Source organism: Falco rusticolus, chromosome 1 (assembly GCF_015220075.1).
Source record: "Falco rusticolus isolate bFalRus1 chromosome 1, bFalRus1.pri, whole genome shotgun sequence".
NCBI lineage: Eukaryota > Metazoa > Chordata > Aves > Falconiformes > Falconidae > Falco > Falco rusticolus.
This window is the reverse complement of record NC_051187.1, coordinates 73,457,331-73,481,840: the sequence shown is the minus strand read 5'-3', so window position 1 is coordinate 73,481,840 and position 24,510 is coordinate 73,457,331. Positions and strand designations below refer to the sequence as shown.

The 24,510-nt window shown below is 36.6% G+C and overlaps 1 protein-coding gene across 11 annotated transcripts in view; it reads right to left on the bottom strand.

The window, feature by feature from the left end:
- The window catches only part of BOD1L1 (biorientation of chromosomes in cell division 1 like 1), a 39,317-nt gene that overhangs the window by 10,097 nt on the left and 4,710 nt on the right, over positions 1-24,510 (bottom strand). For 9 of the 11 annotated variants that reach the window (XR_005103792.1, XR_005103794.1, XR_005103799.1 and 6 more), the window contains exons 4-19: positions 23,349-23,960; positions 22,733-22,879; positions 21,345-21,514; positions 20,382-20,505; positions 19,876-20,020; positions 19,121-19,196; positions 12,082-18,232; positions 9,927-9,994; positions 8,311-8,380; positions 5,664-5,707; positions 4,673-4,760; positions 3,480-3,559; positions 2,720-2,804; positions 1,669-1,742; positions 245-320; positions 130-164 (exon numbers count right to left, since the gene is read on the bottom strand). Coding sequence is in view for 5 of the 11 variants with exons in the window: in XM_037384626.1 (XP_037240523.1) it covers positions 130-164; positions 245-320; positions 1,669-1,742; positions 2,720-2,804; positions 3,480-3,559; positions 4,673-4,760; positions 5,664-5,707; positions 8,311-8,380; positions 9,927-9,994; positions 12,082-18,232; positions 19,121-19,196; positions 19,876-20,020; positions 20,382-20,505; positions 21,345-21,514; positions 22,733-22,879; positions 23,349-23,960 (8,045 nt within the window). In the remaining 6 variants the exon portion in view is untranslated. Of the gene's footprint in view, positions 1-129; positions 165-244; positions 321-1,668; positions 1,743-2,719; positions 2,805-3,479; positions 3,560-4,672; positions 4,761-5,663; positions 5,708-8,310; positions 8,381-9,926; positions 9,995-12,081; positions 18,233-19,120; positions 19,197-19,875; positions 20,021-20,381; positions 20,506-21,344; positions 21,515-22,732; positions 22,880-23,348; positions 23,961-24,510 lie in introns of those variants that run through there. The other 2 variants (XR_005103807.1, XR_005103809.1) reach the window with 2 other exon arrangements.

Sequence of the window (24,510 nt, the reverse complement as noted above, 5' to 3'; positions counted from 1 at the left end):
TTTTGTTTGCTTAGACTGAACTCCATTACCAAGTTTTCCATGTGTCTGAAATACTGTTAACTGTTAAACAGATAAATAGCTCTTGAATTACTGTGTTTAAATACACTCAAACAAAATAAAGGCACTTACATTCCCAGTGCTCATATCAGCTTTTGACTCCCCACCTAAGGGAAGAAATATGAATTCAGAACTTGAATGTCACTACTTGTGTTGTTTTTCTGCACAGGTATTATGAACTACTTACCACCAGGCTGTACAGCTTCAAGAGGGTGTTTACGAGGCCTTCCCCTCTTCCGTTTCAGTATTACAGGCTGGTTTTCCTATTAAAGGACAAAAATAGCTCAGTTGCTGTAATTGACACATAGCATTTGAGCAATACAATACAAAAGATTGCTGCTAACTTCATGATGCGATAGTGGCAGTACTGCTTGTCAGTTTGAAAATATAGAGGCAGGTTTCATAGGAAGAGACACTGCCTGTTACAAAATCCATTGATGTAGCTGAAAAGAAACCAGAGAACTCCCAATTATACAGAATTCTCTGTGGCTGGCCTTGGGCACAAAGCATGCCTGAGAACACAGTGCCTTCTGCCCCCTTCCCCACAACAACTCTATCACTTGGTCTTAACAAATGCCGCTGCCTTACGCTATATATCCCACCACATCTTTTCAGTCCTAAAAGAACTCCAAACTTTGCATCTCGTGAGCCCCTTTCCCCAATGCCATACAGCACAGGCTACATTTTATAGCAGTTGAGCAAGTGCTATTAAAAAAGTCAATATACTAGTTATCCCAATGTACAGATTAGTGATGTTCTCTATATAAACATGACCTTTAGTAGAAAAGGCCCCTTACTTTGAAGTTTAAGCTTTGAAAGACAACTCTAAGTAATGAATGTGGTCAGATGTTCAGATCACAAAGATCCCCAATCTCAGATCACAAAATCCCCAGTAACAGATTTTCTCCTATTTACAAGGAAAGAAGGTTAAAGTGCCTCATTCAGCATTACTGAAGTGATGCCTCCCCCTGCAAGGCATCTAACTCAAACTCTAAGTGAACAAATGTAACCATTTATTCCTTAAGTTTTCTTCTGCTTCCAGGTTAGAAGCAAAACCCACAAATGACAAAAACTCAACGTCTTTATGAGACCTATGTCATTTCTAGGGGCCAACAGTTTTAATCTCTAGGGTTCAGGCATTTGTTTACAACCACCACCATAGAATATCACAAGTATATGTGCCTATGAGATAACAAAAGGTTTTAAAATTGTTGAGTGATAGTATTTTTGTAAAACCAAGTCGTATTTACTAATGACTAAATGTTCCACATCTCAGTTACAAGGTTTTCAGAAAACATGATTTTTAAACAGTACAACCCTACAGAATTGCTTTCTACACAATTTATAAGTACTATTAAATGTAGGAAGGGAGTTACTTCTACTTCAATAATCAGCCACTGGTGCTTTATGGTCTGTGAGTTTATACCTTGTGACACAGAATTACGTAAGTCTTTGGTACTGTAAAGTACCAAACATAAATTTCCACAGTTATTTCTGTGTTGGTGAAGTCAAAGTTTTAGTATTCCTATAAATAATATACAAAGACAAAGCACTTATTTTCAGTGTGAACCTGCATTATCTCAGCTAGTTAATATGAATAATACCACTCACCTCTGGAGAATTTGCATTTGATTCTAGACCATGCTTTTCCTTTTCAGACATTTCTTGTTCAATGGTAAATTCATCTTCACACATACAAAAAAACCCAAGAAGAGAAACTGTACACCTTTGTTTTATTAGACAAAGAAAAAGGTAAAAGGCACAACCTCTGCACTAAAAGCATTATTTCAGTTTGCAGCCCCAAATTCCCTAAAAACATCCATCAGAAATTAACAGTTTGCCTTGCAGCAACAAACTGGTCTACCAAAATGCTTCTCTAACATTAGATGAATCAGACAGGTCTACTAATTTAAGGTAAAACCAAAAGCTCAGGAGTGTGACTTGCTGTAAAATGGTAAGATAAATACAAGCTACTTAATTTTCTCCCACATGTCATGAAACAGGGAGCTGAGGAGACAAACTCATTGCAGAACAGTTTCAGACTTGTCAACATGCTCACTGGAGAGACAAAACTATTAATAGGTCAAACTAACATTAGAGAAGATACTCATGCTGTTCACACAAAGACAGAGTGAAGTTACATCAAAGCCAAAATTAACACTATGGACATATAATCTTTTATTATTTATTTTAGCGCAATTAAGTCAATTACGACAGTGGAACCTGCATGCTCTTTCCTGGTTGGAAACAAACAGGACTGATTTTGATGGTGAACATGTTTGGGTGTTTTTTTTTTTTTTTCCATTGAAGGACACTTCTTATCTGTGGTTAGAGGTAGGAGAAGTTTTTCTTGTCACCTACCCTGATCATGCTATTTCCCTATCCACCTGTTTATTTGCTATTAGCTTTCCTACTCAAGGTACATACTGAAGCAGTAATGGAACGGATGGGTGATGGCACAGCAGAAACACCAAACCTGCTCTCACTGTTGAAGGAACTGGGATTAATCCATTACTTGACAGCAACTAGAGAATATACACAAACATTTGCTGGGATCAAACTGTGATCAAGTCCCCAATTTCTCTCAGAATCATTCAAAATGAGAAAAAATTATCATTCAGTATGGGTTCAGAAAATTGCCCAGAATGGGCAGTTTCATTACCTTTTTCTTCCATAGTACTTTTAGGAGGTGTATACATTACATCAATTTCTTCGGACACTTCTGTTGTATCACCTGAAATAACCTCCTATGTTATTTTGAAACAACAAAGAAAAGAGTGTCTTACTACAAAATTAAAGATCATTGTCAGTTACTTATGCTAAAAAACCCCAACCAACGTCCCAATACATAAGTAGTTATTTTATTCACGAAGATTTTGTTAATGTCTCTTAAAAACTTTGATGCTGAGAAGCTTCATCAAAATCAATGGGTGAGGTAGTCCCAAATATTCTGGATGTACTCTTAAAAGGAACATCTATTTTGACTTGAATTCCCACTTTGACTTGAGAAGGAATCAGTGCAAACCCAGAACTCAGGTAAAGTCTGATACCTTCTTGCAGATCTCAGATCAGTATGACCATGAAGATGCTGAACTGTTTGGAGAGCTGGGATCCAGCAATACTCCATGTGATCTCAAGCTCCCAACTATTGTGCAAATCCGTCTACTGCATCTTGAAGGAGGTGCTGTGCATAACGCCACAGACCTCTGCCCTATTTATTTTTTTTTAATTGTCTCCCTCTTGAAAAGTGAGTGTCATTCTATAGTCAGTTATTTTGTATTCAAGACAATGCAAAAGTAGTTTACAGCTAATAATGACAATACCTCCCGAAATAAATTGCTATAGAAATAAAAACTTAAAAGACTTCCATTGTATTTACATTACAATTGCAGAACATTAAATAAAAATGTTCTTGAAAATACCTCGATGTTACCAGGTTTTGCTTTGGAACACTGACTTTGTTCATCATCTTTTCTCAGATCCTGACTAATCAGCTGGTTGCCTGCAAAGACAAACAATAGCTCAAATGTATAAATAAGTGCTTTCTGCATTTGTCAGATTTTGATGCCACTTTTACATCAGCTCATCATTACTGCTATTTAAAAGATTCCGAATACACAGCACCTTATTTACAAAAATATGAACAGAAAGTTATACTAAACCCTCTTCGAAAGGGAAAGACTTAACAACTGTAAAAATAATTCCATGTTTCTTGTATCTTAGAGGTGGGGTTTGTTTTTAAAAATAAGCTCAAAATAGAAATTTGACAGGTACCAGATAAAAAAAGAAAACATCAACCTTAACTTCAACTCACCCAGAGACAGAGAAAACAGTTAATGCTATATAGGACTCTATAACAAATATGGCACGGCTTCTAATTACTCATTTAATTAAATCAAAATTCTTAGAAGCAGAACAAAACCTGTTATAAAAACATGACATTACTAATTATTCTACTGTTTTTTTGTTTGCTTTATTTATTTTATTTTAATAGTCCTGACATTGAAAAAAAGACAAAAGCAGCTGAGGGCAGAGTTTGAACAGATACTACATAGTCAGTCTCAGAATTGCATCAACAAGATGTTTAATTTACTTCTATGTTAACTTTATCTAACTTTAACTTAGAAATGTTTATGCCATTCAGTGGATTGACTTCCTTCTCACTTTTTGCTTCTACACAGCTGTTACACTAAAACTTAACTCTTCTTTCCAATCTAACAGAAGGAAGCATCCAGCTTCACACAGTCTACTGAATGGCTAGATTTTGCTCTGATGGTCATCTTTCCTCAGCTTCATATTCCTTCCCTGTGTTTTATTTAAAAAGGATAAAATTAGGAATTATTTTAAAGACTAAATGAAAAAGTTTGTTCACCTATAATTGAAAAAGTTATTATAATACTCTTCTGTGCAGTACTAAATTGTTACCATATTTTTTACCAAATATATTAAGAGTAATATTAAAAGATGTTTTAGGAAGAAAAATTTCTTTGGAGCTTGGAATTCCCGGTATTTGATTCTTTCCACCAAAATACCATTTTATAGCCTAATCGCAGTAGAACATTTTTTTTGCTGCAGAAAAGCTTTACACAAATTCATATAGTTCTGTATCACTTACATTTTCCTTTATCCATTATTCCTGAAGATTTACATTGTACTCCCCTAGATCTATGTTCTTCAGTTATCTGGGTATCCAAGTTTTCCACCTAAACATAAAACGCAACGAAAGATAACTCTTTATCTTCTTTTCTCTTAAAGTCTATAAACACAGAAGGGAGAAAGCTTTTCCTACTTGCTACTTTCAAGTACAACATGCATTAAAATGCAAAGTAGCAGTTTTACAAAAGCAGTTTATTCCTAGAGTTCAAGTTATGTTACTGCTATAGGACAGCACCATGAGAGAACTTCTGACTCATAGTATTTTCACAATTTCCAATTGGCATTTTTAACAAAAAAAAAGTCTCAGTTTTAATTAAGCACCCTACTATGTGCTTTAAAAGCAATTTATCATGGCAATTCACACCCCCCTTTTTTTTGATTTAAAAAGTTACTCTCCTACATGCAGAAAAAGTATCTCACTGGCACCAGAAATGTGGCCAACCAACATTACATTATAGTAATAAATAAATTTACTGCTGAAGTTTAAGAAACCACAAACATGTTTTTCAGCTTGTTATCAGCGTTAAATGTCTTGTTTCTGCTCTGTAAGAAACACTTCACCCCCTTTATATTTTAAAAGCTCTAGATTCTTGTGAAATCACAGTAGACTGCATTAAAATAATAGGTTTCTAGTTTCTTGATCAAAAGCCCCAAGAAGAATCCCTATTTTGTCCTCTGTTGTCAAGGAGAACAATCAAGTTTCTCTTTTCTGCCAGTTCACAACAGTACTGAAATAATTGTGAAAGAATAAGAACATTTATTTACTGACAAATCTGAAAGAATAATTGAGACATCAATTTGTGCAGCTGCACAGTCTCAATATACATATGCTCTGAATACACAAAAATAGTATTTTCCTTTAGAGAATATTTAATGTAAATAGAAGTAAATGCAAGTAAAAAAAAAAAGCAGCACAGACTTAGAGAGTGAATTTAAAACCATGAACTTACATGAAAAGTTTCTCTTTCTGAAGCAATATTCCTCTGCAGCAAATCTGTTAAAAAAAGTAATTACAAGAGTGATCACAAAAGCTAAGCAAGAGTACAGTATCATAGTAACCTCTGCTACACCTCTCTGAAAGGATTCCAGAGTACCTGAAACTACGTAACACTTTCAATATTAGAAAGAGGCATCCAGTCTTCTTTAACAATATTTGAACAAAGAAACAAAACTAAACACTATGGATTTGTAGGATAGGATAACTGAGAATAATTTTATAGCTAAAATATAGGCAATCAGGGGGGTGTCGTCTTTGACATATATGTTAACTTCTGACATGTCGAATATAGTTCTAGCATTTGAATGAATCAGAACTTTATCAGACACAACCCTAGTTGCTGAATCATGGGATGAAGTAAAACACAATGAAAACTATGCTGTAGTATTATGTTTCCAGAAAAGTTTGCATAATTTTACTAGTGAGACCTGTAGCTGATACTGTACACACAAGGAAACTGTCCAATTGCTAGACTCTGCTGTACTCTAACCCTGAAAAAGCACAGCCTTAGCCTTCCATATCACAAAAACGTGGAAAATAATTACGCATTATGGGAGCAGATTAGTGCTCTGAACTTCTGAAAAAAATTCCGTAACTTTCAAAGCTATTTCATATAGATGCATAAAGAGAATCATAAAGAAGCTGCCTCATTGAGCATTCTACAAAACACTTAAAAGTCTGATTCATAAAAGCACTGAATTCATATTTTAGCAACTTCTTCTTTAATTAAAACATTACAAGCTAAAAGGAATTTCAGATACAGTAAGAACATAAACATATGATGCAATCAAACCAATCATTCTACACACAATTTTATGGAACTTGCAGGTAATTTCTTAAATCTACATATTTTAGCAACAATTCTTCCACAGCTATACTGTTTAGTTGCACAACATCTTTCAATTTTTAAAGCAATGTCAAATGAAGAGCTAGACTCTGCCCACTCAAACAGCAATGACTTGTTTACATTCCAGGGAATCTTGGACTACTAAACTACTGTGTCTGCTGTTCATACTCATGACAGGACACACATTTGTCTTCTAAACAACTTCCTTTTACGTACGTTGAGCTATATGTATACATGTATGTATATATATATATGAAGAGAGATTACTGTGTGGTGGAGGAGAAAAAGAAAAACCTCTCTACCAAGAGCTACAAAGCATTATTCTTTAGTGCATGTCATATCCAACATGATTTATACAACAAATGGATTTTTGTTAAACATTTTACATGGAACAAGACTATCACAACTAGTTCAATCTGCACATTTTACATACTGTCTGGGTGACTGAGTGATGTGAAGTGGCACAGTTTTTCAGGGACTTCAAAGAAACCTCACAGTACAGAAAAACTGGTTCAAGTTTTGGATCTGCTGTCCTGAAGACCACATTCTTCTAACCCATTCTCAGGGTTTACATTTTCTTTCTTGTGAGCAGAGCATGTCTCTTATCACTTAGATAAATATACACCACGATTAAACCAGGTATGTGAATTTGACCTAACCCAAGAATGAAGAGGAATCCATGTAATATGAATCTAAATAATAAATAAATAGGAAACTCCTATTTCTATTTGGTAGATGGTTATTTTGGTACGCATGTCTAAAAATTTACACATAAGCTTAAAAGTGTGTCCTTTTATAGCATTTAGGTTTTCAGCTGCAACTTTCCATAAGAGAGGAGACACCTTTAACCTTTTTGGACTCTATATGCAGCAGTATCACTGGTACCTCTTGGAATTCCCTTTAGTTTTGCTTGTTACTTCATTAACCGAGGATTAACTCTCATCTGGTAGTGTTGTAAGTATCTCTGTAATGCATCTGGAGCACAAAATCCATCAAGATGGGAATAAAGTAGGGTTTGTTTCTGCTTTAACAGGAAAGCCAGACAATTGCAACACATTTTACAATCATGTGATTTTAGGAAACTGGTTTGGGGTTTTTGGTTTTGTTTTTTTTTTTTTTTTTTTTTTTTTTTTTTGGTCCTGTTGAAGATTAAATTTAATTACATGGAAAAGGAATTACTGAGCACAGATCCAAGTTGGCTGATTGAGATTTCTTGCTAGGTGGTTATCTACTTATATGCAAGTGCTCTTCAAATTTCAGTGGATGACCAGAAAGATTTTAACCTTCTGGAGAGCAAAAAAGAAAGAAAAAAATCTCTCCGTAAGGTCTCTGTGACTGAAATCACACAGTACTTACTTTTCTCATATCCTCACAGGGCCTGTCACAACACCCGAAACAAGGATGTTCTAAGTTTGTAAGAATAAAAGCCACTCTTTGGAGAAGTTTCTGTATCTTTCTTAGGCAAATGTTTTTCTGTATTTATTGATTTTTAAATAGAATGCTAGCAGTCTACTTTTTCAAAATCCTAAATGCTTTCCACCTTTTGACATACACTGGAAGAAAAGGTTGACCCTCCCCCTTTCCCACAAACCAAATGCAAAGCCACATGAGCTCCTAGAAATGTTTCAGTAAGATTTCTGCAGGCTTTGTTTCAATCCCTCTACACATAGCATGTATCACATCTACAATCCTCCCATCACAAGTAACAGTCAAATCAATATGAAAAGTAAGTTTCTATCAGTATAAAAATCACCTTTTTGAAACTCTTTAGTATGAAGATCCACATAACCTTCTTCACTTCTTGGACTTTCAGGCTGTTGTGGCTGAACACAAAAATCAAAACAAACAAAAATATTGCAGACATCCAGAACAAGTATGCCTCGTTCCCCTCCCTCCTGTCATGATGAACATTGTCTCATCATGATATATAAAAGTCTTATTCTAAAGCTTTCTTATTAAGACAGCAGTGCAAATATTAAGGAACATCAGCAGCGCTAAGTCAAATTACTGGTGAAGTGCCTAACCTTGACCTTAGAGTTAATGCTGGTATCAGGGATTAGTTTAAAAAAGGAGATCTCAAGAGAACTCTCGACATCAAGGTGCAACACCTACTTAACATGTGTTCCAAATACCAGCAATATTTTAGAACATTCATGTATACAGAAAAATGTGTCTGCAATTTATAACAAGGTACAGCGAAGTCTTTTCAACTCATGTGTTTTGTGGGATTTTTTGTTTGTTTAGGTGTTTGTGTTTTGTTTTTTTGTGGTTTTTTTTTTTTTTTTTTTACATTCAAGTTGCAGATCAGCTATATGTTACTGACATATAGACAGTACTATATGGAGCCAAGTGTATTGAAGTGAGATCTGGACATTGTAAACTCAGACAGTGCCACGTGAACACGGCTATACTGACTGTAGGACCATCTAATGCTGGCAAACAGTACAGCTGTTTAAAGGCAGAACTCCATTCAAATCAAGAAATCGCACCAGAGTGATGTTGGCTTAGATTTTCCTGAAGTGCACACCAGGCGTGAAAACCATGGTTCAGCAATACTCAGCCGATCTGCCCTTGAGCTGCATCCAGTATCCCTGTGCAGATCCACCCTTTCAGAGATGCTTGAGAATCTCTGAACCATCTTCTCCTTTAGAACGCTTATTATCAGATTTTGGCAAAATATGAACACACTGATCATTCCTGTATCTGAATGAAGAACTAACCCAGCTGGATTCCATCTGGAATCCTGGCTAGTATGGACCACAGCACAGACACACAAACAGACAGGCTCAGCTTTGGTTTTACACAAGCTATGGGTGACCACGAGTCCCAAAACCCTGGGTTATCCAGGATGCCCTACTCTCCTGTTAGAGCAGATAACAGTCTGTAGTTACTACAGTACAGAACAGCAGCAAGTGCTCCTCAAACACAGACAATGGGCCAGTCTGGAGACTGGCAAGGAAGTGATACAACAAAATGCATGGCAGTGTAAATTTACTGTTTTAAAGCACTAAACTAACAATTGCCAACTCTAACAGCTAAGGTGTGTATGACTATTTTACAAGTACTATCACAAGCAACATGCATACAGCATGACCAGTTCTAAAAAAAGCAAACTTGGATGTCATGGTCATAGAAGGCACATGACTAAGGAAGGGAGTTGGTTCTACACAGAATAACATGGACAGCCCACAATTAAAATGCCAGCTGCTTAGAAAAGTACAGCTGAATAATCTGAAAAATGACCCTTCAAAAGTTTTGAAGTTCAAATGCCATTTTTGCTGCACAAAAATGAAATAGTAAGAAACCCTGGCAAGACAGGTAATTATACAAGAAACAGTACAGTCAAAATTTTCAAAATAACGTAAATACCTCATCAGTTCTCAAGTTACTTTCAAATTCTAGTTCTTCTGCCAACTTTGGTAAAGCTGCGTTATTGCCTAATGAAATACAAATATGTTAAAATTATTAGATTACATTATGCTGTATTTATCTCATGCTACAGTAGGATGCTATTTCTCAGTATCACTTCATGAACACAATACATAGAATTTAATCCCTTCCTGTAGGCAACAGAAACAATAGCAAGTCTGTCTGCAGCAAACCAGCTCAGAAAACCCAATTTAGCATCTGTAAGAACACAAGTATTTGTGTTTTGCTTAAATACAAAAGGATTGGAAAATATGGGCTATCGGGATTTACCACAGCCTATTTATGAATTGACTTTGGCTTTTTTTTTTCCTTGCTTTTCCTTTAAAAAACCCCACCAACAGATCTTCAGACCAAATTTCAAACAGCAAATTACCTCTGTATTAATAAATGCAGAGCTAAGAGTTAATACGAAGGATAATATTTTTCTTTAAGTAACAATTAGATCTGAATCCATAAGCTCTAGAACCATATCCACTGAAATTATCCAGTTTCCATAGAGTCTGAAAGCTCAGTGGCTCCAGTTAATGTCAATGTAATTTCAGAAAACCTTAAGAAACACCACCCATTTAATTCCCCATGGGAACAGCTGTATGCTTATAACCTCTGAAAAACAGGCCACGCAGACTGCGTCTTCATATGACTTCTACAGCCTTTGTGGCCGCCTATCTCAGACGCCCGTTCATACAACTTTTCCTAATCAAAAAGAAATGGTTATAACATGATAATTCATCAATGATGCATGTAAAGTGATTAAATTGTGATTGCAGTCCACAGAATAACACTACCATTACCTTACGGAAGCTACATCAATGGACAACAAAGACCAAGCAAAGCACCAAGACAGAAATACCTTAGTATAGCAGTTTACATTTTCATGGCTCATGTTTGTCTCTTGTATAAATACTGAATAACATTTTTCAAGTTAACTAGATTGACATCTTTCCTTGAAAAATTCCTAAGATCCCAAAATCTGCAGAGTGAGTTTTCTCATACCAAATATCAATAAAACCAGAGAATAAAGCCAACCTTTGAGAAACTAGATCTAAATTCACACTATAAAATGATTATTGAAATAACAGCAAAGAGAAACATGAGAATGTAAATGTTTTAGAAGTAGTACTTGATTGGCACCATTATACTTTTTGGTATAAAGAAAGCTAAGCAGATTTCTCTACAGTTTAATTCCTCCAAAATTTATAATGAAGTCCTAATCTTGACTTCATTATGGCATCTACAGAATTTGTTAATTTTCATTAACTTGGTGCTTCAGCTGCTCTGGAGGGTCAGAGAGGAGAAAGTCTGAAAATAGCAGGACATTCATTACATGGTATTTTAGGAACCAGCAACCATGCAAGTTCATTTCAAATGTTAGCTTCAAGAAAAATGGATACGGAAGTAAAATATGGTATTCCTTAATGCCATACAATCATAACTTTTCTATTTAAAATAGACACCTATCATGATTGCTCACTTAAAATACTCATTTATTCAGGATGACTGTTTGATTCCTTTGTAACACAAAGGAGGACCATTTAAAATGTATTAACAACGCAAAATTCAGCATAAAAGAGTGAATCTAAATATGACCATTAAATAACCATCCAGAGAAAATCTGTTATGATTAAGGATGGCCACTCTTAACTGTCAAAATTAGTAAGTTACCTTTTTAAAAGGTTGAACCTATGTCTAAATGAAGTGTCTGCTTTTTCCTATAAAAGCATTTTTTAATTTCAAAACATGTTAATAACAAAACTCATCAACCGCTTCACAATTACCCCTTGCAAACCACTTTATATTAGCTCACAATTTTAAGTCAACATTTTAGAATTTCTGTACTCTAGTAGCATTTAATTCTTTTCCAACATACCTCAGATAATTGTGTTCAGTCACTCCTACAATCCCAGAATCACATGCTTATTTAAATACTTGTCACCAATTCTTAAATACATTAATAGCTATTTTGCAACCAACAAAGAAATCAGGTATATTTGAACAGTGCAAGTTATTTCTAACTATAATAATGGTAAAATGCATTGATTTATGACAGCTTATAAACTGGAGTAAAAAAAAAAAAGAAAAAAAAAGAAATCCTCACCTGAATTCAAGGTTGCATTACTGCTTTGAAAAGTAACTTCAATTCCAATATCATTTATTTTGACCAAGTTTGTTTTATCATCGCTGCCATATAGTTCTTCTACATGCAACAAAGGAAAGTCACTTTTTTCCCCTAATTCTGCTTCTATTGTCACTTCACCATGGTTGGTATTTACAGTCACTTCATTTGCAGAAACCAAGGAAAGAGCCTGTGCCCTAGGCAGGGGAGTCCTTATTTCAGAAAAATCACTTTCTAAAAGCAAGTTTGAATTAAATTTATAGTTTACATTCCTTAGAGTTTCACTCTCTACTGCTGCTTCTGAAATCATACAGGAGAGTTCTGAAGCAACATCCTCATGCAAAACTTCTTCATTTTGCTCATCATCCTCACTTGCCTCCGAGGAAGGACTTGGACTCACAGTAGTCTCTGTACTAATCTCCAGACAAAGGGCTTCATCTACACTCATGAGGTTCACAGAATTTTCATCTGTTTCTGTGATTTCACTCCCTACTGTCTGAGATGCTGCCGATTCTCCCCTCACACCACTCTCCTGGGTTTCGTTCTCTCTACCAATGACAAGCAAAGCATTACTGCTTTTATCTGGACCTGTAGTTGACAGGATGCATTCAATCTGGTTAGCAGTATTAAAAATTTCCTCACTCTTGTCTTTTACTTCTGGACTCTCAGCAGCAAGTTGACTTTCTTCTATGACTGTAAAAGTGAAGAGACTATCACATTCTTCCATTGTGCTCAGAGTGATCACTGCCCCTTCCTCTTTATCTCCTATACTTGAAGCAGTGTGTTGATCTTCACTGTTGGTGGCAACCCTCAGCACAGGAGCTCCACATTCTCCCACAATAATCACAGAACCTTTGCTTTTTGCATCTGCATTGAAAGCAGATAGTCCAAACTGTTCATCTACAGTTGCAGTGGTCTCCACAATCTTACATTCCTCTGATGCATTTGGAGAGATAATGGCATCTTCATCTCCTTCTGCAACGATGAGCTGACTTTCAGCTTGTGGTGCTGCACTGATCAGGACTATCTCACATTCTTCCGTCATGCTTGTAGTGATCATAGCAGCTTCGTATCTTCCTTCTGTTTCTGAAGCAGTGAGTTTGTTTTCATCTTGCATAGCTACACTAGACATAGGAGCTTCAAAACATTCTGCTGTACTTGTAGATATCATTACTGTTTCATTTTTTGACTCTGCGTCTGACATATGTTGAATTGCCTCTTCTGTGACTTCACCTGACATTAGGATTACTTGTTCCTCCACAACACTTGTGGAAATCATAGCACACTCATCTTTTTCTTCCTTACCACTAGCAGTTGGGTGACTTTCATCATCATTATCTCCTCCTGCACTGGATTCACTTGGCATGGGAACCTCATATACTTCCATATCTATAGAAACCATAGCATTCTCATTTATTTCTTCTGTTTTCACAGCAGGGAGCTGACCATCATATTCAATAGCAGCACTTGACATAGGAGCCTCAAACTCTTCCACAATACTGGTGGAAATCATAGTGCACTCATCTTTCTCCTGCTTATTGCCAAAAGTATGTACACACTCCTTAAACTCTGCAGCTGTACTGGGCATAGGCACCTCTGTGTCTTCAGTATCTATTAAGATCATGGAGCTTTCCCCACTTTCATTTGCTCTTGCAACAGCAAGTGGACCTTCCTCAGCATCCATGGCTGAATGTAAGGGAGCATCACTTTCTTCCACTGTACTGGTAGATATGATATCACCTTTTACTTTTTCTTCTCTGTCACCAGGAATACGAGAATTCTCATCTTCCTTTGGAACTGCGCTACTTATAGAGGCATCAAGTTCTCTGCTGTCAAAGGAAGTCATGACATTCTCATGTTTGTTTTCAGCACCAGACTGACTCTTATCTTGCACTGCCATAGCACTAGTCATGGGAGCCTCACATTCCTCAGCATCTAAGGGAATCAAGGTACCTCCCTGTTTTCCTATATGCACAGCCAAGGCACCCTCATCTGCAGCACTTGCACTGGTTACACTGCTTTCAACAATCCCTTTATCATTTTTGCAGTTTGTACCACAATTAGCTTCTTTTTCTGCACTTGTCATGCTGTCAACAGTAAGCTTATTTGTATTTGTGCCAGCCATTCCTGACTCTGCTTCCATTTGTTCAGCAACTATGCAGATAATTGAACTTTCACCTTCTTCTGCACCTATACAAAGCAGTGCATTTTCACTTTCCATTCCTGTACAAGTAGAAGCATGCTCATTTTCTTCATTTCCTCTTCCTGTACTGGTCACAATGCCCTCACCTTCTTCATCCTCTTCTTTTGAGCCTGTGCTAGTCACAAAACCTTCATCATCACATGGCCCTACACTGACTGTGGTGATACCGGCTTCTTCCTTTGCCCTTGTACTGTCCATTAGACTTTCACATTTTTCAGCTTCTAAACAAACTGCAAACCCCTCATTACTGTCTTCCAGCCCTGTGCAGACTACTGAAATTTCAGCATCATCTTCTGGAGTTATGCCTGTGCTGGTCACGGCACTTTCACCATTCACAGTATCCTCAGATTTGTCACCACTAGTTCCAGTTGTGGCACTGTTGTTTGTGACCATCGCAATACATGCACCAGTTACAGTGCTTTCTCCCTGGGCATCTGTACCAGTCACTGAGCAGATGATGAAGTTATGACTTCTTTCTTCTGTACCTGTGCAAGTCACAGTACCTTCGTGTTCTTTTACTTGGCCAGATCTCACACTGCCCCTAAATTGACCTGAACTGTCTCCACTTGTTGATCCTTCACCTGTTTCCGTCCCTGCACTAGTTACAGCTCCATCACTCTCAACTTCACCTAAGCAGGATACAGAACTTTCAAGTTTGCCTGTATCTACACAAATTGAGGCCTTTCGCTTTTCTTCAGAGCCTGCGCTAGTCACAGCATCATCTTTTTCTTCCGCCCCAGCACTATTCACACTGTCTTCAATTTCAACTCCGCTTGCATTGACTAAATTCTTACTACTTTCTTCTGCATCAACCATGGTACAGTCACCAATTTCTTCTCCTTCTGTACTTGTTAGGAAACTTTCACTTTCTGCCAATCCTTCAGTGACAACACTGCCACCACCTTCTTCAGCTGCTGCAACAGTACACTCACCAATATCTGCTCCTGTGATGAAACTGCTGCCCTCACTACTTTTTACCCATATGCCTGTTGTGAAACCTTCATCAGCTTCTATGCTTGTACAGATTACTGTCACTTCACTCTCTTCTGAGCAAGTTGTTGTAGCATCACTGTCCTTTTCAGAACGTGACGCACCTTCAGCTCTTTCTTCTCCTGTACTAGTGGCCATTACAGTGCTCTCAATGATCTTTTCTGTGCTAGTTCCTATCACAGTGGCTGGAGTTGTTTGTAGGCTGCTGTACAACAAACAAAGTTCACTACTTCCTGCACTGGTACCTACTGCATTGCTTTCATTTTTATCTTCCATACCAATCACACTATTCCCTTCTTGCCCACTGGCTACAACTGAGCCTTTGACTGTTTCCTCAGGAACTCTGTCAGGCACCAACACAGAGGAAGACTGTATCATATCATCAGTATCATGCACCTCACTCTTTTCCACATTATCCATCATTGTGCTTCTTTCTCCCTTTGTGGAAGGATATGTATCCAAGCACTCTCCCTCTTTTCTTTTTTGGAGTTGTTCTTTTGTTGTTACATCTCTACAATCTTCAGTTATGTCAGTCACCAAGTTTTCCTCTTTTATTTTCAACTCACTTCCCCGAGTGCTTTCTAACTTTGCTGCTTCATCATAATCTTCCTGACTAGGTAACCTAGCTGTACTGTCTTCCATTACCTGTTCATCAGGCCGGAGCATGTTGTTACCTTTTCCTATACTGTTTGTCACAGTGGTGTTGTCACTATCATCTTTCATGACAGAACTCAGCACTGCACTACCCTGTTGCTCCATGTATACAATCTGTGCTGCATCATTCTTCAAAATGAAAGTACCTTCAAATAAAGAAGTCCCATCTGAATTATGGCATTCTCTAGACATACCACCCAATGAATCCGTAAAATCAGAGATGTCCATATCCATGGACTTTGCATCAGCAGCATCTTCTCTGGAAGAATTAATTGCTACAGGAACATCATCTGAATTAGAATTTATCACAGTTTTAAAATTCTTTGGTTTTCTGCTGTCTTCTGAAGCTTGATCCTCACTGGGAACATTTAGTAAGATTCTACCACGTGTTTCATATAAAACACTCATTTTATAAGTCCCTGGTTTATTGGGTCCTTGATCCATGGAAGCTTGTCTGGACAAAGTGTCTAAGGCACCAACTTGTTTATTACTGATATCTTCTTGTTTAACAGTTTTTTCAGCTGCAGGCAGAAACTGCGATTCACAATCTTTAGGATCTGCCAAGCTGTGCTTTAATTCAATATCTGAAATAGAGAGAGACACTTTGTCTTTTGCTGCATACTCAGCACCTGTGGTTTGGAGTGAGTTTTGAATGTTTTTTCCTTCAGTGTTAGATGATTCCTGTGCTTTTGGTTGTTTCAAGTCAAGTTCCATCAGCTCTTCCTCATGACCAGAATGCGAGTTGTCATTATGCATACCTGACTTCTGAGGGGTTGGAGCATGACTGCTTTCAGTTGTACTAGCTGATTGCTTTTCCTCTCCAAGTAAATCTTGGTTCAGTATACTGCCTTTTCTGTTTTCATAGGGTATCTTCTTACTTTGTTTTTTATCCATTGCTACTGTGACACTCAATACTTTCTCATGCCCACTATCCATTTCTTTAATATCTTTATCTTCCAATTTGATACTCTCTTCCTTCTTCTTTATTTCCTTGTTGCTATGCTTTAGGTTTCTGCTTTTGTGACCTTCAGCAGAGAGCCTTCTTTCTAGTTTGGAATTGCTTAAGTCTTTATCACCTCTGTATTTCTCTTTTATAGAACCTCTTTCTCCAGAATGCAACTTAACTTTGTGACTAAAGTCTTTTTGTGATCCCTGAGTTGATTGTGTGCCACTTACAAGTTCAAACTCAGCACCACCCTCCTCAAAACCTTTGTCTTCATTCTTAGATTTGTGTTGCTTATCTGAATCATTCTCTTCCATGCTCTTATCTTTGTCTAGTTTCTGACCAGTCTCTTGTTTTGTTAAATTTTCCTGTAATTCTGTTTCAGATGCTTTGAATTGCTTACTATTAGTATGACTCTTTGACTTAGACTTTAACAAAATCTTGTCTTCTACAAGGCTCTTAGATCTTCGTCTATCTTTATGAATGCCATCTTCTTGTTTCAAATTACAATCAGAGTTAGCTGATTCTATTTCATGTTTATCTTCTGAGTAGCTTTCGCTCCTTCTGTGTGATGCAGAAGCAAGCTGCTTTGAGGCACTTAGGGAATCCTTTTGTGGCCTAGAATCACTCAGGGACCTTTTGGACTTGTATTCTGCTTTTGATTTTTCTGTTGAGAGATGTCTGTCTTTTTTATTTTCCTTACGCAGTGATTCTTCAGCTCTTAAGGTTGATTCAGAAACAGTTTTTCCATCTTTTCCTGTTACTGATATTTTCCGTTCACTTCTGTGTTTACTTTTTCTTTCAGATTTGTCATCTGAGGAAACCTTTATTTGTTGATTATGTTTCTGACCACTATCCTCTCCTTTCAAACTTCTCTCAAATGAATGGAGTTCAACATCTTCACTTGATTTGTGAATACTGTCTCCTTTATATTTGTGCCTTAAAGGAAGTTTATCTTCCAAAGCAGTTCTTTCCTTTTCATTTTTATCTCTGTAAGATTTGGCTTCTTTTTTGGCAGCATTTCTCATATGTTGAACTTCTGTGTCACTATCTTTTCTAGGGTGTTTTTCATTTTTACATATGGATTTCTGCTTCTGTAGTTCTTCAGTATTGACTTCTGCTCTATCCAGTTGCTTTTTTGGATCCCTTGTTTCACTGTCCTGCTGGACTCCTTCAGCCTGAAGAGAGGTGGAGGTTTTTCTTTTATGTTCTTTTTCTGCTTTAGAATCACTTTTGCTTTCCTCAGTTGAATGCACCAATTCTGAAAGTCTTCGAAGCTGTTTAGAGATATCACTTTTCCCATGATTATGCTTCAAATCTTTGGAGGAATTTTTTTCACAAGTCTACAAAAGAAAATTTTTATATATATTTAAGCAAATGTTACATAGTTCCTTCACTACATCACCAAACAAAGGGCAAACTCTCCATAAAAACAATACATCAGAGAATACACTTTACACTGCAATGAAAATGCACCTGAAATATAGTAAGAAAATGAAACTTGCTATTTTCATTTCAACTATCTGCCATTGTGGGAAAACCCAAAGAAACAGATGTTAACCTTAAGCTGTTTGTTTAAACTTGCATATCTTTTCTTTATAAAGTGATTTTTCTTTCTAAAATTATTTAAATGGATTTCAAAAATGGACAATCACAACTTCAAGTACTCCATAAGTTAAACAGCCATTATGCTGTTTAGAAAAATAACCAAAAGAATACAAAAGCAAACGCCACCCAAAAATTCACAAAAGATAAGTCGAGACTTCCATTTGAACTTCCAACTACCACTTTTTACTTGTTAATAATGTTGCTAGCAATAAGAACTTCCAACATAAAAATTCTCTTTCCTTTAGTGTTTGGACTACATTCGTTTTCTTTTAACTTCCCAGTGAGAAGTTTAAATAGCTCAAGCTCCTCAAGCCTTTGCATGCAAGACACACTTTGCTCTTTTTACAAACACAACAAGCTTCACAGAATAGAGCTTAAACTGTATCTTGCGTTCCGCTATAACAGACATCACCACCAAAACCAGACTGTATATTCTAGCAGCTACTGGAACTCAGAAAACATTACTACAGCAATACCAGATCACTAATGCAACGGAAAGTACTCACAGGAAAAAAGTAATTCATGAGAACGAATGCAATACTATGCAGTTTGGTATGGATATATCAACAAGTACTATTACAATTAAAAAGGAAGATCAAAAGGTTTGTATTTGAGACACATACCTCGTTTGTCTTTTGCACCTCTTTAGAGTCTTCTTCAGATGGATCACATTTCTTTCTGCAGCCATCTTCAGCATGCCTGAAACAGGTATTTGGACAATTAAAAAAAAAAAGAAAAATTGATATCAGCCCAACATTAGTTTATAAACCTTCTGCTTTTAAAGCTGAAGGGCAGACAGAAATGCCCACTAAGAATACTGAAATGGAACATGATCACTCAGCTTTTGACCAGCTAATATGTCCAAGCTTTTTTCTCTTGGAAAATTACATGTACCAACTTCAAAGATATCCTCTGGACATCAGCGTCTTAAAGCTGAGAATATTAGTATGCCAACGTTAGTACTACAATTGTCCCCGTAAAATGGATAAGAGCTCTCCTTGCCCCATATATACCTGTACATAGACAGACACATACACATGCATGCATCTGTGCAAAACAACAATTTAAAGACCAAGCCAAGTTGACTTACATATTAGATGCACAACATCTAATGCTCTCCATGCTCATGCCTTTATTACCATTCTGTGTGTGAAAATCCACAAAGTCTGCTACTGCAGTCTGAGCTGTAACTTATTTAAGTGGCTATAATTTGATTTTCTGCCTGAACTTCATGCTTACTAGTAACAAAATGATGTGAATATTTCATAAGGAAATTGTTAAAATGGGTAAGGCTAACTGCAAAGTTGAGGAGAACCATTTCAATCTGCAAAAATGAATATTCAAAGGTTTAATTCCTTTTGAGCAAATAGATGAATACCTTGAATCTCTCTTTCTTTTTCTGCTCAAGGCTACTTTTTTTTCTAAAAATTTCTGTTCTTTAAGCACTTCCTTAATGCTGGTACCAGTAGCTTTTGACTCAAGACCTCTTGATGAAGATTCTTCTAAGTTCAAGCCACTTTTTCCTAAAATAATACACAAACGGTGAAATACATAAGCGTGTCATTGTATTATTCTTTCAGCTATAAACGTGACTGAAAGCAGTACAGAGAACACTAACGTGTAGCAGAGAAAACTAATGTATACAGGTATTCATTGTGTTTAGGCAATGCAATGATATATAAAAAGATACACGCAAAAGTGAAGCTATGGAACTCTGTATGAGTAATTTGCATTATACATTTTTCTGTTACATCACTGTTGAAATGTTGGGTTTTTAAGGGAAATGAGTAGAAACATATTACCAATATTTTAAGCTGAATGTTTTTCCCCCAGAGATAGTGAGTGAGAGCAGGGTGGCAGGGGCTAATGTTGTATTTCTCATACCTTTAGCATTTTGATTTCCAGTTTTTAGAGATTTTGTTTTTTCTGCAGCCTTCTGTTTCCGTTTTTCTTCAAGTCTCTCTCTGTTAATTTGTCTTCTTAGAAGTCTCTCTTCTTTTTCTTTGGCCTCAAGATACAAAACCAAGGAAAACAATTAATTTATCATTGGGTCAAAGAGAATTCTTTGACTACATGTGTATGTCTAAAAGCCAAAGAAAACAGAACAGTGTAGCTTGAGGCAAACTAAAAAATAAATAGCCCTCAAAAATCATTATATAAAAGTTAATGGAATCCTCTAATACTTCTGTGAATTGGAATTAGCTGAGTTCCAGAGTTTCATTGCTGCTTAACACCAGACTCAGGCTATGATACCTACTCAAAGAATGTATCTTGGGTTTTATTTTACTTAGATATAATATATATAATTTAATACATACATACTGTGTATATAACTATAAAAGAATACAGACTTAGCCAAAGGAAAAACACCTAAAAGAACTGCTGCTCCCTATTCTGTGTGCTGGTCCTTCTTCCACAGAACATAGTGAACATGCTTAATCCTCTCTTTTCATTCTTGACGACTGCAGACATGCTAGAAACTACTGATTTCATAGACAGCAAGAACTACATTTGTAAAGAGATGATGTGATGAAGTAGCCTGCAGCAGTCAACACAAGCCTGAACTATACAAAACCCTGCTGAAGACAAGCTGCAGGTAGATAATAGGCTACTTTTTCCACCCAAATTGTGGAGTGCCTTCACTGGAGAGCAGATCATGCAACATTCGGCGGAAGTCTGAAGGAGGGGCAGCTGTAACACAAGGTTTAAAACAAAACAAAAACCCAAAAAGCAGTGAGAAGACACAGAAGACTCCCACTCACAAAACACCAACAAATGAGAAATAGGATTTCTGTGCTAAAATGTTTAAGGAGCCAGAATGCAAGCAGTAACACAGTCTACACTTACAATGGACTGACGGCGTTGCTCTACAGTTCGTTCATCATCAGAATCACTGAAGTATTTGGAGTACAAGAAAGGCTTGCGAACATAAGCATGACGAACAGGCTTGGCTTTCCCATCTCTCAGCTCATTAGCATGAGGCTTTGTCTTACTTTGACTGTTTTTCTCTTCTTCATCTGAAGAAAGGTTAGCAAAGTATAGAGATATTGATAAATTGGGACAGTGCTTTCAACATAACTTTTTAGAAAACAAAGCTACTCAAAGCACATTAACAATTATATATTCTAAAAACATAAACAGTTAAAAAATTAAACCATTTAACATCAAAATATCACTAGATTATGAAAAGCTGAAAGGTATATTAATGTGTTCATGCACACCATTCAGCCAAAAAATAACAAAATACAAACCCCGCAATAAACTGGGATACAACAATTAGGCTTACCCTCTTGCTTGTAATCATGTTGCCTTTGTACATATAGTATTTAGTAGTTAACACCACATAAGAAGTTAGAACATAGTTTCTACTATGTATTAAATTAAGCTTCTTCCCTACACCACAAAACCCCTGTACAATATTTGAGTACATAAAAACTAGGTAGGTTTACTGAAATATATACATAAAACACATTATTGTTTATATTCATTTAAGTATTATTCAAGTAAAACCAAATACATCTATTTTGGTTTTATCAGGATTATTAGAAATAAAGTGAAAACACTTGTGCTCCACACTGTACTATTTATTTATAACCCTGAAATATACTTAAAGTACGTTTTAATTTCACAAATCTTTTAGTCATAGCTGAATGCAACATATCGTGTTTCAAGGTAACACCAAAGCCAGAGAATGTGCAAGTAATACAATGCTTCTAAATAATATTTTTAAAGCAGAAAAGATAAGCTCACAGCATATTAGAGACAACTCATTCAGGTACGAAGGCACTCTGTATTATGAAGTGGAAAGTCTTATAACAGCAAAAGCCACATATCCACAGAATTTGGAGTCTAAGCTCTGCTCTAGACAAGAGCACAAGAACGGTAACCCAGCATTCCAATGTTATACTAAATTCATAGCAGAAGGGAGGGGAAAAAAATCCATAGGGAAGTGACACATCTGTCACTTAAGTGGTTTTTCTTGCCTAAGAAACACTGTAGTACAAATAGGAGTTACAATGCTTAGACTATATCAAGCTATTGAAAAAATATTCAAAAAGTATGTCCACTACTTGTCTTTCGTAATTGCACGAATACTGTCCATTCCACATTCAAATTCCTTCTTATTTATAAGTACAATAAAACATACTGCAAAGTATCCAATTTATTATATGATGCACTTAACAAAAGCATTGCATTTTCTTTCTTGCTACTTAACAATCTAATTATTTTACCACCTGATGTGATCTCCCCCTCCTCAGTGCTGTCAGACACGACAGTCTCCTCTTCACTCTCCTCTTCAAAGGAAGAAAGGTCACTGGTATGGACAGAGCTGACAGTGATGTCACTGAGTACATCCATATCTGAATCTACTGATGTATTTTCTTGTAAAGGAAAAAATAGAAACAAAGGGCTGTAATGCAGCACTCTGTATTTCAGAAACTTTTCTTACCAAAACAGTGATTTTGCCAATGAAAACAAAATTACCTTAAGAACAAGAAATAAGAAAGGAAAAAAAAAAGTGTAACACCTTAATAAAATGTTATTAGGCTAACTCTGGTTTACTCAAACCACCACCACCAACAATCACCCAGAGGTACAACTAAAGACTTTAAATGCAGGCTGGAATTGTTAAAGAGAACTTGCAGATGACCAATCACACATCTGAGGAATCAAAGCTCGTCTGATTCCTAGTGTGGGTACCTGAGCTAAGGGAGATTATCCAAGACCTAGCTGTGGCCAGAACTAGTGGAGAACCTACATTCCAAATTTACTTCCAATTCAACTCCTGAATACACTTAATGCCCCCTCCCCATATCCGTATTTCAAGGAAGAGGATTGCCCACACCATACCTTCTTTAGTGCTTTCAGCTGTTTTATGTTTATTGCTATTTTTTTCTGGAACTAACACTTTCACTGGTTCAGACTCTCTTGCTTGCTTTTCTTCTTTAGACTTCGTAGTATCATCACTTTTCTTTGAATGGTCAGACTTCTTATCGAGTTTTTCCTTCTTTTCTTTTCTTCTCTCACCTTTTTCACTGCTGTCTGGTTTCTTGTCACATTTATCTAGTAATTTACTCTTTTGATCTTCACTTTCCTGTTGAATTTCTTTACTTGTAGAAGTCAAACTATTAGTATCCTTTGCTGAATTTTTTATTTCTTCAGTTTGGCAGGGAAGCTCATTTAAATCTTCACACTTTGCAAATGTTTCAGTCCCTTCTCCAGAAGGGTCACAAATTGCTTTCTCTCTGTCTGGCAAGTCCTCCCCATTTCTCTCTCTATCAGTGCTACCATCCACACTCTGCTGAGATGAGAGCCTTTTTACAACTTTGTCATTGTTCTTGGGATTTGAGTTCTCTGTTGAAGCCCTGGCAGCACTTGCTTCTTGGTTAAGAGAAGTTATTGTTTCCAAAATGGACATTGCATCACTAGCTACATTTCCACTAGGAGCTGTAGCAGACACACCTTGAATAGTAAGAAAAAAAAATTATTTTAGCTCATTTAAGTTTCTGTAATTCTGTTCATACAGAATTTTAAGCAAGTGAAAGAAAAAAAAAGAGTAATTACTCTATTTAAAATAATCTGAAAGGCTTTACTAATTTTGCATTTAGAGATTTGGTTTAAAAAAATATTTTAAAACCCCCCCAAGAAGTTACATTTCTGCAGCAATTATGATCTGACTACTGGAGACTCATTTTGCTCCGTGACACAGTCAGCTAAAGCATGCAGGGGCTGTCAATGGGAAGGATGTTCTGAACGCAATCCTTGTTCAAGTTTACCATCACCCTAAATGCAATGACGACTCTGGAGAATCACAGTATAGAACGCTACAGCAGAAAGTCTGTATTTCATGCCTCTGGTATCTCCATAAATGACAGGGAAAATGGACTCAGCATAGTGCCTGTATAACAACAGGACTATCAGAAATACCTTATCACTTTCCCATCCTCTTAGAAGTAACTATGAAGATGGATGGGAAAGAGTTAACTGGACTAGCATTAAGAGCTGCAGCTGG